The 21,078-nt window shown below is 41.1% G+C and overlaps 1 protein-coding gene across 1 annotated transcript in view; it reads left to right on the top strand.

The window, feature by feature from the left end:
• Positions 1-21,078, top strand: part of GNB1 (G protein subunit beta 1) — a gene marked incomplete in the record, with an annotated part of 238,044 nt that overhangs the window by 207,104 nt on the left and 9,862 nt on the right. The window contains 1 exon segment of the mRNA XM_053690362.1: positions 7,716-7,932. Within this exon segment, the coding sequence (XP_053546337.1) occupies positions 7,716-7,932 (217 nt within the window).

Below are 21,078 nucleotides of genomic sequence, written 5' to 3' on the forward strand. Positions count from 1 at the left end.
AGCTCCATTGATATAAAATTGTTATCTTGGAAAGTTCTGTTTTTAATGGCTATTTCCTCGGCTCGAAGAGTCTCTGAGTTATCAGCCTTACATTGTGATTCTCCTTATCTGATTTTTCACTCAGACAAGGTAGTTCTGCGTACTAAACCTGGGTTCTTACCTAAGGTAGTCACTAACAGGAATATCAATCAAGAGATTGTTGTTCCATCCTTGTGTCCAAATCCTTCTTCAAAGAAGGAACGTCTTCTACACAATCTGGATGTAGTTCGTGCCCTCAAGTTCTACTTGCAGGCAACTAAGGATTTTCGACAAACGTCTTCCCTGTTTGTCGTGTACTCTGGTCAGAGGAGAGGTCATAAGGCTTCGGCTACCTCTCTCTCCTTCTGGCTTCGTAGCATAATTCGTTTAGCCTATGAGACTGCTGGACAGCAGCCTCCTGAAAGAATTACAGCTCATTCTACTAGAGCTGTGGCTTCCACTTGGGCCTTTAAGAATGAGGCCTCTGTTGAACAGATTTGCAAGGCTGCAACTTGGTCTTCGCTTCATACTTTTTCCAAATTTTACAAATTTGACACTTTTGCTTCTTCGGAGGCTATTTTTGGGAGAGAGGTTCTTCAGGCAGTGGTTCCTTCTGTATAATGAGCCTGCCTATCCCTCCCGTCATCCGTGTACTTTTGCTTTGGTATTGGTATCCCAGAAGTAATGATGACCCGTGGACTGATCACACATAACAGAAGAAAACATAATTTATGCTTACCTGATAAATTCCTTTCTTCTGTTGTGTGATCAGTCCACGGCCCGCCCTGTTTTAAGGCAGGTAAATATCTTTTAAATTATACTCCAGTCACCACTTCACCCTTGGTTTCTCCTTTCTCGTTGATTCTTGGTCGAATGACTGGGAGTGACGTAGGGGGGAGGAGCTATATGCAGCTCTGCTGGGTGAATCCTCTTGCATTTCCTGTTGGGGAGGAGTTATATCCCAGAAGTAATGATGACCCGTGGACTGATCACACAACAGAAGAAAGGAATTTATCAGGTAAGCATAAATTATGTTTTTTATTATTCAATCAAGAGTTTATTTTAAAATAGTGCTGGTATGTACTATTTACTCTGAAACAGAAAAGAGATGAAGATTTCTGTTTGTAAGAGGAAAATGATTTTAGCAACCGTTACTAAAATCGATGGCTGTTTCCACACAGGACTGTTGAGAGGAATTAACTTCAGTTGGGGGAAACAGTGAGCAGACTTTTGCTGCTTGAGGTATGACACATTTCTAACAAGACGATGTAATGCTGGAAGCTGTCATTTTCCCTATGGGATCCGGTAAGCCATTTTTTATTACATAAAGAAAAAAAGGGCTTCACAAGGGCTTTTAAGACTGTAGACATTTTCTGGGCTAAAACGATTTATATATAAGCATATTTTATACCCCATAGCCTTGAGGAATTATTTTAATCTTGGGAACTATGTAAAATAACCGGCAGGCACTGTATTGGACACCTTATTCTCTAGGGGCTTTCCCTAATCATAGGCAGAGTCTCATTTTCGCGCCTCTATTGCGCACTTGTTTTTGGGAAGCATGACATGCAGATGCATGTGTGAGGAGCTCTGATACATAGAAAAGACTTTCTGAAGGCGTCATTTGGTATCGTATTCCCCTTTGGGCTTGGTTGGGTCTCAGCAAAGCAGATACCAGGGACTGTAAAGGGGTTAAATATAAAAACGGCTCCGGTTCCGTTATTTTAAGGGTTAAAGTTTTGGTGAATTTTGAACAATTCCTTCATACTTTTTCACATTTGCAGTAATAAAGTGTGTTCAGTTTAAAATTTAAAGTGACAGTAACGGTTTTATTTTAAAACGTTTTTTGTACTTTATCAAGTTTATGCCTGTTTAACATGTCTGAACTACCAGATAGACTGTGTTCTGTATGTGGGGAAGCCAAGGTTCCTTCTCATTTAAATAGATGTGATTTATGTGACACAAAATTTAGAGAAAATGATGCCCAAGATGATTCCTCAAGTGAGGGGAGTAAGCATGGTACTGCATCATCCCCTCCTTCGTCTACGCCAGTCTTGCCCACACAGGAGGCCCCTAGTACATCTAGTGCGCCAATACTCCTTACTATGCAACAATTAACGGCTGTAATGGATAATTCTATCAAAAACATTTTAGCCAAAATGCCCACTTATCAGCGAAAGCGCGACTGCTCTGTTTTAGAAAATACTGAAGAGCATGAGGACGCTGATGATATTGGTTCTGAAGTGCCCCTACACCAGTCTGAGGGGGCCAGGGAGGTTTTGTCTGAGGGAGAAATTTCAGATTCAGGGAAAATTTCTCAACAAGCTGAACCTGATGTGATTACATTTAAATTTAAATTGGAACATCTCCGCGCTCTGCTTAAGGAGGTGTTATCTACTCTGGATGATTGTGAGAATTTGGTCATTCCAGAGAAATTATGTAAAATGGACAAGTTCCTAGAGGTCCCGGGGCCCCCCGAAGCTTTTCCTATACCCAAGCGGTGGCGGACATTGTAAATAAAGAATGGGAAAGGCCCGGTATACCTTTCGTCCCTCCCCCCATATTTAAAAAATTGTTTCCTATGGTCGACCCCAGAAAGGACTTATGGCAGACAGTCCCCAAGGTCGAGGGGGCGGTTTCTACTCTAAACAAACGCACCACTATACCCATAGAAGATAGTTGTGCTTTCAAAGATCCTATGGATAAAAAATTAGGTTTGCTTAAAAAGATGTTTGTTCAGCAAGGTTACCTTCTACAACCAATTTCATGCATTGTTCCTGTCACTACAGCAGCGTGTTTCTGGTTCGATGAACTAGAAAAGGCGCTCAATAATAATTCTTCTTCTTATGAGGAGATTATGGACAGAATTCATGCTCTCAAATTGGCTAATTCTTTCACCCTAGACGCCACTTTGCAATTGGCTAGGTTAGCGGCGAAAAATTCTGGTTTTGCTATTGTGGCGCGCAGAGCGCTTTGGCTAAAATCTTGGTCAGCGGATGCGTCTTCCAAGAACAAATTGCTTAACATTCCTTTCAAGGGGAAAACGCTGTTTGGCCCTGACTTGAAAGAGATTATCTCTGATATCACTGGGGGCAAGGGCCACGCCCTTCCTCAGGATAGGTCTTTCAAAGCCAAAAATAAACCTAATTTTCGTCCCTTTCGCAGAAACGGACCAGCCCCAAGTGCTACGTCCTCTAAGCAAGAGGGTAATACTTCTCAAGCCAAGCCAGCCTGGAGGCCAATGCAAGGCTGGAACAAAGGAAAGCAGGCCAAGAAACCTGCCACTGCTACCAAGACAGCATGAGATGTTGGCCCCCGATCCGGGACCGGATCTGGTGGGGGGCAGACTCTCTCTCTTCGCTCAGGCTTGGGCAAGAGATGTTCTGGATCCTTGGGCAGTAGAAATAGTCTCCCAAGGTTATCTTCTGGAATTCAAGGGGCTTCCCCCAAGGGGGAGGTTCCACAGGTCTCAATTGTCTTCAGACCACATAAAAAAACAGGCATTCTTACATTGTGTAGAAGACCTGTTAAAAATGGGAGTGATTCATCCTGTTCCATTAGGAGAACAAGGGATGGGGTTCTACTCCAATCTGTTCGTAGTTCCCAAAAAAGAGGGAACATTCAGACCAATCTTAGATCTCAAGATCCTAAACAAGTTTCTCAAGGTTCCATCGTTCAAAATGGAAACCATTCGAACAATTCTTCCTTCCATCCAGGAAGGTCAATTCATGACCACGGTGGATTTAAAGGATGCGTATCTACATATTCCTATCCACAAGGAACATCATCGGTTCCTAAGGTTCGCATTCCTGGACAAGCATTACCAGTTTGTGGCACTTCCGTTCGGATTAGCCACTGCTCCAAGAATTTTCACAAAGGTACTAGGGTCCCTTCTAGCGGTGCTAAGACCAAGGGGCATTGCAGTAGTACCTTACTTGGACGACATTCTGATTCAAGCGTCGTCCCTTCCACAAGCAAAGGCTCACACGGACATTGTCCTGGCCTTTCTCAGATCTCACGGGTGGAAAGTGAACGTAGAAAAAAGTTCGCTATCTCCGTCAACAAGGGTTCCCTTCTTGGGAACAATAATAGACTCCTTAGAAATGAGGATTTTTCTGACAGAGGCCAGAAAATCAAAACTTCTAAACTCTTGTCAAATACTTCATTCTGTTCCTCTTCCTTCCATAGCGCAGTGCATGGAAGTAATAGGTTTGATGGTAGCGGCAATGGACATAGTTCCTTTTGCGCGAATTCATCTAAGACCATTACAACTGTGCATGCTCAGTCAGTGGAATGGGGACTATACAGACTTGTCTCCGACGATACAAGTAGATCAGAGGACCAGAGATTCACTCCGTTGGTGGCTGTCCCTGGACAACCTGTCACAGGGGATGAGCTTCTGCAGACCAGAGTGGGTCATTGTCACGACCGACGCCAGTCTGGTGGGCTGGGGCGCGGTCTGGGGACCCCTGAAAGCTCAGGGTCTTTGGTCTCGGGAAGAATCTCTTCTCCCGATAAATATTCTGGAACTGAGAGCAATATTCAATGCTCTCAAGGCTTGGCCTCAGCTAGCAAAGGCCAAGTTCATACGGTTTCAGTCAGACAACATGACGACTGTTGCGTACATCAACCATCAGGGGGGAACAAGGAGTTCCCTGGCGATGGAAGAAGTGACCAAAATCATCCAATGGGCGGAGACTCACTCCTGCCACTTGTCTGCAATCCACATCCCAGGAGTGGAAAATTGGGAAGCAGATTTTCTGAGTCGTCAGACATTTCATCCGGGGGAGTGGGAACTCCATCCGGAAATCTTTGCCCAAATTACTCAATTGTGGGGCATTCCAGACATGGATCTGATGGCCTCTCGTCAGAACTTCAAGGTTCCTTGCTACGGGTCCAGATCCAGGGATCCCAAGGCGACTCTAGTAGATGCACTAGTAGCACCTTGGACCTTCAAACTAGCTTATGTATTCCCGCCGTTTCCTCTCATCCCCAGGCTGGTAGCCAGGATCAATCAGGAGAGGGCATCGGTGATCTTGATAGCTCCTGCGTGACCACGCAGGACTTGGTATGCAGACCTGGTGAATATGTCATCGGCTCCACCATGGAAGCTACCTTTGAGACGAGACCTTCTTGTTCAAGGTCCGTTCGAACATCCGAATCTGGTCTCACTCCAACTGACTGCTTGGAGATTGAACGCTTGATCTTATCAAAGCGAGGGTTCTCAGATTCTGTCATTGATACTCTTGTTCAGGCCAGAAAGCCTGTAACTAGAAAAATCTACCACAAAATATGGAAAAAATATATCTGTTGGTGTGAATCTAAAGGATTCCCTTGGGACAAGGTAAAAATTCCTAAGATTCTATCCTTTCTTCAAGAAGGTTTGGAGAAAGGATTATCTGCAAGTTCTTTGAAGGGACAGATTTCTGCCTTGTCTGTGTTACTTCACAAAAAGCTGGCAGCTGTGCCAGATGTTCAAGCCTTTGTTCAGGCTCTGTTTAGAATCAAGCCTGTTTACAAACCTTTGACTCCTCCTTGGAGTCTCAATTTAGTTCTTTCAGTTCTTCAGGGGGTTCCGTTTGAACCCTTACATTCCGTTGATATTAAGTTATTTTCTTGGAAGGTTTTGTTTCTGGTTGCAATTTCTTCTGCTAGAAGAGTTTCAGAATTATCTGCTCTGCAGTGTTCTCCCCCTTATCTGGTGTTCCATGCAGATAAGGTGGTTTTACGTACTAAACCTGGTTTTCTTCCGAAAGTTGTTTCTAACAAAAACATTAACCAGGAGATAGTAGTACCTTCTTTGTGTCCGAATCCAGTTTCAAAGAAGGAACGTTTGTTGCACAATTTGGATGTAGTTCGTGCTCTAAAATTCTATTTAGATGCTACAAAGGATTTTAGACAAACATCTTCTTTGTTTGTTGTTTATTCTGGTAAAAGGAGAGGTCAAAAAGCAACTTCTACCTCTCTCTCTTTTTGGATTAAAAGCATCATCAGATTGGCTTACGAGACTGCCGGACGGCAGCCTCCTGAAAGAATCACAGCTCATTCCACTAGGGCTGTGGCTTCCACATGGGCCTTCAAGAACGAGGCTTCTGTTGATCAGATATGTAAGGCAGCGACTTGGTCTTCACTGCACACTTTTACTAAATTTTACAAATTTGATACTTTTGCTTCTTCTGAGGCTATTTTTGGGAGAGAGGTTTTGCAAGCCGTGGTGCCTTCCATCTAGGTGACCTGATTTGCTCCCTCCCTTCATCCGTGTCCTAAAGCTTTGGTATTGGTTCCCACAAGTAAGGATGACGCCGTGGACCGGACACACCTATGTTGGAGAAAACAGAATTTGTTTACCTGATAAATTACTTTCTCCAACGGTGTGTCCGGTCCACGGCCCGCCCTGGTTTTTTAATCAGGTCTGATAATTTATTTTCTTTAACTACAGTCACCACTGTATCATATGATTTCTCCTATGCAAATATTCCTCCTTTACGTCGGTCGAATGACTGGGGAAGGCGGAGCCTAGGAGGGATCATGTGACAAGCTTTGCTGGGCTCTTTGCCATTTCCTGTTGGGGAGGAGAATATCCCACAAGTAAGGATGACGCCGTGGACCGGACACACCGTTGGAGAAAGTAATTTATCAGGTAAACATAAATTCTGTTTTTCAGCAAAGGATATCTAGAGAACAAAACAAATTAGATAATAAATACAAATCACATGCTCTATCTGTATCATGAAGGAAAATATTGGGGTTTTATGTCCCTTTTAACGACACTAAATGCGTTTAGTTTCAGCCAAGTCTAAAAATGAGATTTATAAAGCTCGCAATTTTCAGAGGTAATGTACATACAAAGGTGAAAAATAAATTATATTGCAAATATATTACCATGCATAATTAAACATTCTATATATCTCAAGGTATTTATTGTTAGTGTTAAAGGGGCAGTATACACTAGTTTTTATATAACTGCATGTAATAGACACTACTATAAAGAATATACACAAATACTGGTCTAAAAATCCCTTAAAAAAAAAAAAAACTTAGAAGCTCCAAGTTTAGCACTGTTGATGAGGATAGGCTGGGACACGCACTGAAAGGGGCTGAGAAAGCAGGAAGAGCAGACCCTCTCCTGCATATGAAGACTCATTACACAAACAGAAGCAATCAGGAGTCTGTAGACATGGGTCTACATCTGATACTTTGTGCTGTTTTTACAATGGATCATCTACAAAAAATTTATGCAAAGAAAAATCTAGTGTACAATGTCCCTTTTTAATGTTAGTATAGAGTGCATTGTTTGGCAGTTATCTGACAAAGCCAATTAGGGACTGATATTAAGTAGTTAGCCTTGGTAAGTCAGAAGGGTGCAGTTTACGTTCTGGGAATTAGAAATTGCTAAATTTTCAGAGCTAAATTGCATGAAAAGGGGACAAAATAGATAAAAAAAAAATATTGCTAAGTTGTTTTTAATTACATATAACTAAGCATTTTATATATAAAATCCTGTGTTTTACTGACCCTTTAAAGTGATTTAAAAATTGTCTACAGCAGGAGTTAAATCTGTGAAAGTTACACATTGACCAGCAAAAGTAAAGTCTTGTGTTAAACAAAAATCAAAGTTTTTCAAAACTTCACACCCATAACACAGGTTTCGAAAGGATTAAAATGTTCTTTTCTTTCATTTTGTATTTTTGTTACAGTTCTTCCCCAATGGCAATGCTTTTGCCACTGGCTCAGATGATGCCACTTGCAGGCTGTTTGACCTTCGTGCTGACCAAGAATTGATGATTTATTCCCATGATAATATAATCTGTGGCATCACATCCGTAGCTTTCTCCAAAAGTGGTCGCCTCCTCTTAGCTGGCTATGATGATTTTAATTGCAATGTATGGGACACACTTAAAGCAGATAGAGCAGGTAAGAGATTTCTCAACACATGTAAACCATTTCTAATAAATTGTTGATTTTAGTACATCGGTTAATGTGAAGGTTAATCCTAGTGTTTGTGAAACACTAGGATTTACCAGTGGAACAAATAAAGGGGACTTTCAGTCATGAAATACTTTATGCTGAAAGTTCCTTTATTTGTTTGAAGCGTTTGCCACACTAAGCTCCTCAGGCAGCACACTGCAGAACGTTTTTCTTTCCCAATGTATGGAGTCTCCACGACGTCAATTACTAGTGGGAATATACTCCTCCCTCTTCCCCTATCCCCCAGTCATTCTTTGCCTTTGGTTCCAGGAGGTTGGCAGAGATGTCAGAAGTTTTCTTTTAAAATTTTACTTGTATTTCTTTTTCATATGTCTCTTATGGAGGGTGCTACCCTTCGACATGGAACGGGAGTTTTAAGTAGTCCTGTCAGTCTCTCGTGGAGGGCCTGGGCGAAAGTGAGAGTCCGGGGATGCAGTAGGATCTTCCCATGCGACACCATCCCGACTCGTATTCACAGCTCCGTTTCAGCACTTGGCATTGCCTAATTTCATTTCGCTACATGCTGTCTTCTCTCAAGTCCGTGACGGAGGCGATGCTACTATTCGTCACACTTGAAGGGCCGTATTCCTGTTCCACGGCGTAGATTTCGGTAAGATCGTTTCATTTTATTCCGTTATCTGTAATGTGATTTATTATGACAGTTAAGTATGAGCCTCACTGAGGCACCTTCTGCTCCGATCTGGGAATCATGGGTTAATTGCTCCTTAGGATGGATTAGTGAACGGGGAAGGGCTTTTTGTTTATCATGTTTCTTATGTGATTTAAGCTGCTTGTGTATGTGCATAGGAGTTCTGCGGCCGAGACACATGCCTATGTGGCACATATTGGCTTATTTTTTCGGTTGTGGTTTACACGGCCTAGAACTATACCTTATGCCTATTTCTTTCATGTAATTAGCAAGAGTCCATGAGCTAGTGACGTATGGGATATACATTCCTACCAGGAGGGGCAAAGTTTCCCAAACCTCAAAATGCCTACAAATACACCCCTCACCACACCCACAAATCAGTTTTACAATCTTTGCCTCCTATGGAGGTGGTGAAGTAAGTTTGTGCTAGGTTCTACGTTGATATGCGCTCCACAGCAGGTTGGAGCCCGGTTTTCCTCTCAGCGTGCAGTGAATGTCAGAGGGATGTGAGGTCAGTATTGCCTATTTGAATTCAATGATCTCCTTCTACGGGGTCTATTTCATAGGTTCTCTGTTATCGGTCGTAGAGATTCATCTCTTACCTCCCTTTTCAGATCGACGATATACTCTTATATATATATATATACCATTACCTCTGCTGATTTTCGTTTCAGTACTGGTTTGGCTTTCTACAACATGTAGATGAGTGTCCTGGGGTAAGTAAGTCTTATTTTCTGTGACACTCTAAGCTATGGTTGGGCACTTTTTTATAAAGTTCTAAATATATGTATTCAAACATTTATTTGCCTTGACTCAGGATGTTCAACATTCCTTATTTTCAGACAGTCAGTTTCATATTTGGGATAATGCATTTGAATAAATCAATTTTTTTCTTACCTTAAAATTTGACTTTTCACTGTGGGCTGTTAGGCTCGCGGGGGGCTGAAAATGCTTCATTTTATTGCGTCATTCTTGGCGCTGACTTTTTTGGCGCAAATTTTTTTTTTTCAGTTTCCAGCGTCGTACATGTCGCCGGAAGTTGCGTCATTTTTTGACGTTCTTTTGCGCCAAAAATGTCGGCGTTCCGGATGAGGCGTCATTTTTGGCGCCAAAAGCATTTAGGCGCCAAATAATGTGGGCGTCTTATTTGGCGCTAAAAAAATATGGGCGTCACTTTTGTCTCCACATTATTTAAGTCATTTTTTATTGCTTCTGGTTGCTAGAAGCTTGTTCACTGGCATTTTTTCCCATTCCTGAAACTGTCATTTAAGGAATTTGATCAATTTTGCTTTATATGTTTTTTCTATTACATATTGCAAGATGTCCCATGTTGAAGCTGAGTCAGAAGATACTTCTGGAAAATCGCTGCCTGGTGCTGGAGCTACCAAAGCTAAGTGTATCTGCTGTAAACCTTTGGTAGCTGTTCCTCCAGCTGTTTGTATTGAATGTAATGACAAACTTGTTAATGCAGATAATATTTCCTTTAGTAAAGTTACATTACCTGTTGCTGTTCCATCAACATCTAATACTCAGAGTGTTCCTGATAACATAAGAGATTTTGTTTCTAAATCCATTAAGAAGGCTGTCTGTTATTCCTCCTTCTAGTAAACGTAAAAAGTCTTTTAAAACTTCTAATTTTTCAGATGAATTTTTAAATGAACATCATCATTCTGATAATGGCTCTTCTGGTTCAGAGGATTCTGTCTCAGAGGTTGATGCTGATAAATCTTCATATTTATTTAAAATGGAATTTATTCGTTCTTTACTTAAAGAAGTCCTAATTGCATTAGAAATTGAGGATTCTGGTCCTCTTGATACTAAATCTAAACATTTAGATAAGGTTTTTAAATCTCCTGTAGTTATTCCAGAAGTTTTTCCTGTTCCTGGTGCTATTTCTGAAGTAATTTCCAGGGAATGGAATAATTTGGGTAATTCATTTACTCCTTTTAAACGTTTTAAGCAATTATATCCTGTGCCATCTGACAGATTAGAATTTTGGGACAAAATCCCTAAGGTTGATGGGGCTGTCTCTACTCTTGCTATAAGCGTACTACCATTCCTACGGCAGATGGTACTTCCTTTAAGGATCCTTTAGATAGGAAAATGGAATCCTTTCTAAGAAAAGCTTACTTGTGTTCAGGTAATCTTCTTAGACCTGCTATATCTTTGGCGGATGTTGCTGCAGCTTCAACTTTTTGGTTGGAAGCTTTAGCGCAACAAGTAACAGATCATAATTCTCATAGCATTATTCTTCTTCTTCAACATGCTAATAATTTTATTTGTGATGCCATCTTTGATATCATTAGAGTTGTCAGGTATATGTCTCTAGCTATTTTAGCTAGAAGAGCTTTATGGCTTAAAACTTGGAATGCTGATATGTCTTCTAAGTCTACTCTGCTTTCCCTTTCTTTCCAGGGTAATAAATTATTTGGTTCTCAGTTGGATTCTATTATCTCAACTGTTACTGGAGGGAAAGGAACTTTTTTACCACAGGATAAAAAATCTAAAGGTAAATTTAGGTCTAATAATCGTTTTCGTTCCTTTCGTCACAACAAGGAACAAAAGCCTGATCCTTCATCCTCAGGAGCGGTATCAGTTTGGAAACCATCTCCAGTCTGGAATAAATCCAAGCCTTTTAGAAAATCAAAGCCAGCTCCTAAGTCCACATGAAGGTGCGGCCCTCATTCCAGCTCAGCTGGTAGGGGGCAGATTACGTTTTTTCAAAGGAATTTGGATCAATTCCGTTCACAATCTTTGGATTCAGAATATTGTTTCAGAAGGGTACAGAATTGGCTTCAAGATAAGGCCTCCTGCAAAGAGATTTTTTCTTTCCTGTGTCCCAGTAAATCCAGCGAAGGCTCAAGCATTTCTGAAATGTGTTTCAGATCTAGAGTTGGCTGGAGTAATTATGCCAGTTCCAGTTCTGGAACAGGGGCTGGGGTTTTATTCAAATCTCTTCATTGTACCAAAGAAGGAGAATTCCTTCAGACCAGTTCTGGATCTAAAAATATTGAATCGTTATGTAAGGATACCAACATTCAAAATGGTAACTGTAAGGACTATCCTGCCTTTTGTTCAGCAAGGGCATTATATGTCTACAATAGATTTACAGGATGCATATCTGCATATTCCGATTCATCCAGATCACTATCAGTTTCTGAGATTCTCGTTCCTAGACAAGCATTACCAGTTTGTGGCTCTGCCGTTTGGCCTAGCAACAGCTCCAAGAATTTTTACAAAGGTTCTCGGTGCCCTTCTGTCTGTAATCAGAGAACAGGGTATTGTGGTATTTCCTTATTTGGACGATATCTTGGTACTTGCTCAGTCTTCACATTTAGCAGAATCTCATACGAATCGACTTGTGGTGTTTCTTCAAGATCATGGTTGGAGGATCAAATTACTAAAAAGTTCATTGATTCCTCAGACAAGGGTAACCTTTTTGGGTTTCCAGATAGATTCAGTGTCCATGACTCTATCTTTGACAGACAAGAGACGTCTAAAATTGATATCAGCTTGTCGAAACCTTCAGTCACAATCATTCCCTTCGGTAGCCTTATGCATGGAAATTCTAGGTCTGACTGCTGCATCGGACGCGATCCCCTTTGCTCGTTTTCACATGTGACCTCTTCAGCTCTGTATGCTGAACCAGTGGTGCAGGGATTACACAAAGATATCTCAATTAATATCTTTAAAACCGATTGTACGACACTCTCTGATGTGGTGGACAGATCACCATCGTTTAGTTCAGGGGGCTTCTTTTGTTCTTCCGACCTGGACTGTAATCTCAACAGATGCAAGTCTTACAGGTTGGGGAGCTGTGTGGGGGTCTCTGACGGCACAAGGGGTTTGGGAATCTCAGGAGGTGAGATTACCGATCAATATTTTGGAACTCCGTGCAATTTTCAGAGCTCTTCAGTCTTGGCCTCTTCTAAAGAGAGAATCGTTCATTTGTTTTCAGACAGACAATGTCACATCTGTGGCATACATCAATCATCAAGGAGGGATTCACAGCCCTTTGGCTATGAAAGAAGTATCTCGAATTCTGGTTTGGGCGGAATCCAGCTCCTCTCTAATTTCTGCGGTTCATATCCCAGGTATAGACAATTGGGAAGCGAATTATCTCAGTCGCCAAACGTTGCATCCGGGCGAATGGTCTCTTCACCCAGAGGTATTTCTTCAGATTGTCCAAATGTGGGGACTTCCAGAAATAGATCTGATGGCCTCTCATCTAAACAAGAAATTTCCCAGGTATCTGTCCAGATCCAGGGATCCTCAAGCGGAAGCAGTGGATGCATTGTCACTTCCTTGGAAGTATCATCCTGCTTATATCTTTCCGCCTCTAGTTCTTCTTCCAAGAGTGATCTTGTTCTGCTGGTAGCTCCAGCATGGCCTCACAGGTTTTGGTATGCGGATCTTGTCCGGATGGCCTCTTGCCAACCGTGGACTCTTCCGTTAAGACCAGACCTTCTGTCGCAAGGTCCTTTTTTCCATCAGGATCTCAAATCCTTAAATTTAAAGGTATGGAGATTGAACGCTTGATTCTTAGTCAAAGAGGTTTCTCTGACTCTGTGATTAATAATATGTTACAGGCTCGTAAATCTGTATCTATTGAGATATATTATAGAGTCTGGAAGACTTATATTTCTTGGTGTCTTTCTCATCATTTTTCTTGGCATTCTTTTAGAATTCCGAGAATTTTACAATTTCTTCAGGATGGTTTGGAGAAAGGTTTGTCTGCAAGTTCCTTGAAAGGACAAATCTCTGCTCTTTCTGTTTTTTCACAGAAAGATTGCTAATCTTTCTGATATTCATTGTTTTGTACAAGCTTTGGTTCGTATAAAACCTGTCATTAAGTCAATTTCTCCTCCTTGGAGTTTGAATTTGGTTCTGGGGGCTCTTCAAGCTCCTCCGTTTGAACCTATGCATTCATTGGACATTAAATTACTTTCTTGGAAAGTTTTGCTCCTTTTGGCCATCTCTTCTGCCAGAAAAGTTTCTGAATTATCTGCTCTTTCTTGTGAGTCTCCTTTTCTGATTTTTCATCAGGATAAGGCGGCGTTGCGAACTTCTTTTGAATTTTTACCTAAGGTTGTGAATTCCAACAACATTAGTAGAGAAATTGTGGTTCCTTCATTATGTCCTAATCCTAAGAATTCTAAGGAGAAATCATTGCATTCTTTGGATGTAGTTAGAGCTTTGAAATATTATGTTGAAGCTACTAAGAATTTCCGAAAGACTTCTGGTCTATTTGTTATCTTTTCCGGTTCTAGGAAAGGTCAGAAGGCCTCTGCCATTTCTTTGGCATCTTGGTTGAAATCTTTAATTCATCATGCTTATGTCGAGTCGGGTAAAGCTCCGCCTCAAAGGATTACAGCTCATTCTACTAGGTCAGTTTCTACTTCCTGGGCGTTTAGGAATGAAGCTTCGGTTGATCAGATTTGCAAAGCAGCAACTTGGTCTTCTTTGCATATTTTTACTAAATTCTACCATTTTGATGTGTTTTCTTCTTCTGAAGCTGTTTTGGTAGAAAAATACTTCAGGCAGCTGTTTCAGTTTGAATCTTCTGCTTATGTTTTCAGTTTTTTTCATTATAAAATTTAAACTTTATTTTGGGTGTGGATTATTTTTCAGCGGAATTGGCTGTCTTTATTTTATCCCTCCCTCTCTAGTGACTCTTGCGTGGAAAGATCCACATCTTGGGTAGTCATTATCCCATACGTCACTAGCTCATGGACTCTTGCTAATTACATGAAAGAAAACATAATTTATGTAAGAACTTACCTGATAAATTAATTTCTTTCATATTAGCAAGAGTCCATGAGGCCCACCCTTTTTGTGGTGGTTATGATTTTTTTGTATAAAGCACAATAATTCCAATTCCTTATTTTTTATGCTTTCGCACTTTTTTCTTATCACCCCACTTCTTTGCTATTCGTTAAACTGATTTGTGGGTGTGGTGAGGGGTGTATTTGTAGGCATTTTGAGGTTTGGGAAACTTTGCCCCTCCTGGAAGGAATGTATATCCCATACGTCACTAGCTCATGGAATCTTGCTAATATGAAAGAAATGAATTTATCAGGTAAGTTCTTACATAAATTATGTTTTTATTCAGACTTGCTTAACTTTTTCCGTGGGCCTAGTTTTGCCACCCTTTAGTGGCACGCTTTGTGAGATTTTGCGGGGCATCTGGTGACTGGGTGCGTTTTTACGCTTGGGTGGGTCGTCTTCCCCTTCCGCATTCCTGACTGAGTGGCGACGGAGCAGAGAGTCTGCTCCACTGAGGTCTGGTCATAGAAGGTGGTGAGTACCCCCAGCCATCGTGGGTGTCAGATGACAGTCGTTCTTTTTTCCCAATTTCTGTTTATCTTGTGCAGTCTTAAGCCATGGAGGATTCCAATGCCGTGACTATTTTTATATCCGATTCTGAGTCATCCTCGTATTGTAATTGAGTCGTCCCCGGATGAGGACCGTAATTTGGCCCTGTTATTGCAAGTCTGCCAATCTTGTCTCTCGTGCATGGATAGTTTGCCGGTCCGTCAGGCTCGGGGGACCCTGGGCCTTCCGAGCCATCGGCCTCTGGGGGCTCTGCTCCTCAGGAGGCGGCCATCCCAATCGCATACTCCTCTTTTGTACAGGGCGGATTGTTTCCTCCGGAGATGGCGGGGCATTTTCGATTTAATTATTTAATGGCGCTGATTCGCTTGCAGGACACTGAAGTTTCTTTGCAGTTGTGTGCCTGCCTATTCCGGGTGTTCAGACCGTTAACAGCACTATATTACCCCCGGGAGTGTTAGTTCCCCCTTGTTCTTTTAGTTATAGGATTGTGCAGCTGCTTGTCCTATTAAGACAACTTTTTTATTTATTGGTGGATCCTTTCCTTTATGGTCAGAGGACTTCTCAGTTCTCGCAAGGTTCTTAGAGATAGGCTAGTGGGGATGTGTCTCTCCCCAGTTGGTCTACTGTGAGTTTTCCCAGTCTTTTCTGGAGGTTACGGTTTCAGTTTGGCAGGTCTTGCAGAGACATAGTTCCTTCTGGGCGCGGATGCCTGCGGGTGCCCTTTTTCTTTTTTTCGGTCAGGATTACTTTTTCTTTCTGTTTTCCCTATGGGAATTCTGGGATGGCTTGATTTAAGTTCTTCTATGGAAGTTGTTCCCGGATTTATTCCTGAGTTTTGTGTGTGACCTGTTACTTGTTAGTGACACATGTTGCGCCTGGCTGGTCCGGTGGGACCTACTGATTCTCTTGTTTAGTTATTTGTTTTTATACACACAAATAAAATTTAAAAAAAAATACTTATGGACCTTCGGGTCTGGATGTCGGAAACGCTTGGGCTGACCCATGTCAGTCCGCACCCGACGTCTGGACCAGTGGTATCTCACTGTGTCCATTCGCATCCCTGATCCGAAGGGTGTGGTCCTTACCGTGTGGAGGGGTTATGTCCATGGTGGGCTCTTTTCTTAGAGTCCTGTGCCTCGGGCTACGGATTAGGTTTTTTTTTTTTTTTTTTTCCCTAATGGACTCATGTTGCAGGTGTTTTTCGCAGTATCTCTTGTGTCCTCCTTGGATTTTGTATGGAGGTTCTTTTTCCTCGTTGAGAGAGCCTGCCAGCTGGTCCATCTTGGAGCGTTTCGCCTTGGGCGCTGACTTATAGAAGTCTGGTTTCCTTGTTTATGATTTCGGCGTGGATCTCGGGGGAGAGTCTGCGGTTCTGGCAGTCAAGCTCTTTATCCTATCTGTACGTTCCCGTTATGCCCCTGGGATTTGGGGTTGAGTTAGGATGGGTCCTATTGTCTCCCTTTTAGGGAGTCTGGGGTATTTCAGTTTGATACCTTTTGTGGAGGATGGGCTCTGGGCCTTTTTGTTAATGCTCGTTCGTGTCTAGGACTAGCTCTAGCTCGGTTTGACCTTTTTCCCCTTTGTCTCTGCTTTCTGCAGACTTTGTCACGGCGCATGGGTTGGGCTTGTTGGTCGCCTTGCTGCTTGTGTTAAGGGGGCTCGAGTGGTTGCTCTGTCTTGGCCCTTTTGTTGGGTTCTGGGAGGTCTGTATTCCTTTCTGTCCTAGGATTTGCGCTGGTCACTCAACATTTTGGGCGTTCTGTGCCTGTACAATCATTTGTAAATTGGTTGGGTGCCCTTGGTACACGTGCTTCCTGTCTCACGTTTTTTCTGAGGGACTCTTGTCTCTTTTGGATTAGCTTTGATGCCTAGTAAGTGGAAGGTTTGCTGTTGGGAATCAGCTGCAGTTATTTTACCTCGTCTACTGGCAAGCTGTTGAGACTAGGTGGACCTAGTGGTTAGCTTGTCTGTCTAGCAAGCTGCAGTTCTTGAGTTTGTACTCTGCAGCTGACTGCGTGGAGATTGAGCGCTTGATTTTATCGAAGCGAGGATTCTCCGATTCTGTTATCAGTACCTTGATACAGGCTAGAAAGCCTGTCACTAGAAAAATCTATCATAAGATATGTCGTAAATATCTTTATTGGTGTGAATCCAAGGGTTACTCATGGAGTAAAGTTAGGATTCCTAGGATTTTGTCTTTTCTCCAAGAAAGATTGGAGAAAGGCTTATCAGCTAGTTCCTTAAAGGGACAAATTTCAGAGTTGTCAATTTTGTTTCACAAGCGTTTGGCAGATGTGCCAGATGTTCAGTCTTTTTGTCAGGCTCTAACCAGAATTAAGCCTGTATTTAGACCAGTTACTCCTCCCTTGAGTTTGAATTTAGTTCTTCAAGGGGGTTCCGTTTAAACCTTTACATGTTTTTGGTTGCTATTTCTTCTGCTCGAGTTTCTAAGCTTTCAGCATTAGTGTGATTCGCCTTATCTCATTTTTCATTCTGATAAGGTGGTTTTACGTACCAAACCTGGATTTCTTCCTAAGGTTGTTTCAAATAAGAATATTAATCAGGAAATTATTGTTCCTTCATTGTGTCCTAATCCTTCCAAGAAGGAGCGTCTGTTACATAACTTGGACGTGGTTTGTGCCTTAAAGTTTTACTTACAGGCAAGTAAGGATTTCCGTCAATCATCTTCATTGTTCGTTGTTTGTTCTGGAAAGCGTAGGGGTCAGAAAGCTACGGCTACCTCTTTTTCTTTCTGGCTGAGAAGTATCATCCGCCTGGCATATGAGACTGCTGGACAGCAGCCTCCTGAAAGAATTATGGCTCATTCTACTAGGGCTGTGGCTTCCACATGGGCGTTTAAAAATGATGCATCTGTTGAACAGATTTGTAAGGCTGCGACTTGATTGTCTCTTCATACTTTTTCCAAATTTTCCAAATTTTATACTTTTTGCTTCTTCTGAGGCTGTTTTTGGGAGGAAAGTTCTTCAAGCAGTGGTGCCTTCCGTTTAGGTCTCTGTCTTGTCCCTCCCTTTCATCCGTGTCCTGTTGCTTTGGTATTGTATCCCACAAGTAAGGATGAAATCCGTGGACTCGTCATATCTTGTAGAAGAAAAGGAAATTTATGCTTACCTGATTGATTTCTTCTACGATACGACGAGTCCACGGCCCTCCCTGTCAATTTTAGACAGATTATGTTTTTATTATTTATAACTTCAGTCACCTCTGCGCCTTTTAGCTTTTCCTTTCTCTTCCTATAACCTTCGGTCGAATGACTGGTGGTGGAGGGGAAGGGAGGAGCTATATATACAGCTCTGCTGTGGTGCTCTTTGCCACTTCCTGTTAGCAGGAGGATAATATCCCACAGGTAAGAATGAAATCCGTGGACTCGTCGTATCATAGAAGAAATCCATTTATCAGGTAAGCATAAATTTCCTTTTTTGGCATTTGAAATAGCCTATTTCGCCTGTGTAATCCCAACCTACACTAAGTTTTTAAACTGTGCTACAGGCTTTTGACGAGCCTAAGTAAACAGCCAGCAGAAGAAATTACACTCCCAGTGAGGTGCAGGATAGTTGAGTAATAAAATGTTAATTTTCCATTGTCCTCTTGAAGTATTGATCTTTGGTTTACAGATATAAGATAAGGAAGCGAGTGTAAATAGTGATACGATAATTAGATATATTCAATAGGCTGTGTTTTTAAAAGCACAAAACCAGCTAATTCATGTACACAAACCAATGAAATGTCTCATAATTTTATACTTTGCAGCTGGTAAAACAAGTTATTGGAAATACGTTAAGGAAAAACAATTTTTCAGTATACTGTCCCTTAAAAGGGATATGAAACCCATTTTTTTTTTTCTTTCAGATAGAGCATTCCATTTTAAGCAACTTTCTTATTTACTCCTATACATTTTTCTTCATTCTCTTGGTATCTTTATTTGAAAAGGCAGGAATGTAAGAGTGCGCTACCCAGTTTTGGTTGAGAACACTGGGTAGCGCTTGCTGATTGGCTACATTTAGCATACAAGGAAGAAAAAAATAAATTCAAATTGATAGAATTTGGTGAATATATGCACTTGTAGATTTGTGAGTTGGAAGAAACAAAATACTGCAACTAAACTGCCTTATCCTGATAAAAAAAAAGGAAAGGATGCTTACAGGATAAAGCCGAAAGTTCCAAAATATGCCTAGTCAAACAAATGGCTAAAAAACGAATTTTCCAAGTTTACAGCCGATTGTCAGAACCATGTATGTTTTTAAAGGGCTTGAAGTACCCTTAACACCAAGTTCAGACTGAGAAGTTGGCAGAGTCGCTGGTTTAATTTGGGCCATCAGCTAAACAAATGTCTTGTTAACTGGAAGCTTAGCACTCTTACAGCATACACACAAATAAAATATGTTCCTTCAGAGAACTGGCTAACAAATATTTCTCTAAACCTTCCTGGAGAATCTCCAGAATTCTAGGAATCCTTAAAGATCTCCAACTATACCCCGGCTACACACCAGACCAAGTGTTTCTTCCTCACTATGTGATACATTTAGTTAATTACTTCTTAGCCTGGGTTAAGGTTCTCTATCTTATCAGGCAACCCATTTTACATAAAATAAAACATTCAATCATCAAGCGGGTCAAAGCTAATGTTATGTCCTGATGAAAGATGGGCTCTTTAGAAAGACAATCTTTCCAGAGGTGAAGACTCCAAGGTGGGCAGGACGTTATCTGAATGAGGTCCTCATACTTATTTCTGCAAGGCCATTCTGGAGTAGCCAGAATCACTGCTTCCTCCTGCTATGAAGATCAGAGGACTTGATTAATTCTTCTCTTGTCGAATTAAAAAAGTAACTAAATAGGATAGGGTAGTGCTGGGAATACAGAGTGAAGTAAAGCTCTAAAATTTAGGGGTGTTTTGCCTCATGGTGGACAGAGAAATGATATCCGACATCAATCCTGAAAGATACGAATAAATTGTTTACCTTAACTCGTGTGAAAAACATTGCCAATTCTTTGAAACCTTCTTAAAATATTTAATTGCTAGAAATTATCTGAAATGTTTTGAATTGGGAGCGCAGATATCAAGCAAACTGGAAGTACATGTTTATAAAATTTTGAATTGCACTGTATTCCTGCTATATAAGTGCTCTAGATTTGCATGTAACCAATTTAAACACTTAACATGTCGTCATACAAAAGTCAGTCCCTTTTTTAAAAGCTTCTAGTCTTCTGAGGAGAATTAGGTATAGATATAAATGAGCTGGTACAGTGAAGGCTTGTGAAGTCTGGAGCATGCACTTACAGTTCTTGTGTGATTTGGAAACTATGGAAGCAATTTTTTTCTGAAGCATATCTGTTCTGGCAGCTATTTTCTGTTACTATAAATTTTGGATTACTTTTTTTTTTCCTCTCGTGCTTCTGTTCATTTGGTTCAGCTTCATATAAAATGATTTTGCACTAATACAAATCCCTAAGGTTTCCATTTTTGAAACAATACTAGACAGTGGTTTCCATATCGCACAGATTCAGACCACGCAAGATTTAGTGATAGAAAAGTCTGGGAATATTTGGCATTGTAATAGAACCTTAGAGGTAAATGCCTTGAGGCATGAAACTATAACCTACCAACCCAAATAATACAGAGTATAACAAAATTACCAGTTTATCACTGGTAATCCCATAGTACTGTAAATCTGATCTGTTAAAGGACCATTAATTAAAGTAGAATTGCTTAAATAATGCATAATAAAATACAATGCAGTAACCCTTATTTAGTTTCAAATGAGCAGTGGATCTTTTGGGGCATTATTCGGTTTCAAATGAGCAGTGGAATTTTTGGGGGGCATTCGGTTTTAAATGAGCAGTGGATTTTTGGGGGGCATTATTCGGTTTCAAATGAGCAGTGGATTTTTTGGGGGCAAATTTCAGTTTCCTTTCATTTACATGCCCCTCTACTATGCGAAAGCCATCAGCCAATCATAAACACATATAATGTACTCTGCACATACTCCGTATGGCATGGTGTCTATAAATTGTGCATATAAAGACTGCACAATTTGAAAAGGGAAGGAAGTTGGAAAGTTTTTTTTGTATTTTAAATTGCATGCTCTAAA

The sequence above is a fragment of the Bombina bombina genome, chromosome 8 (genome assembly GCF_027579735.1).
Source record: "Bombina bombina isolate aBomBom1 chromosome 8, aBomBom1.pri, whole genome shotgun sequence".
Lineage (NCBI taxonomy): Eukaryota > Metazoa > Chordata > Amphibia > Anura > Bombinatoridae > Bombina > Bombina bombina.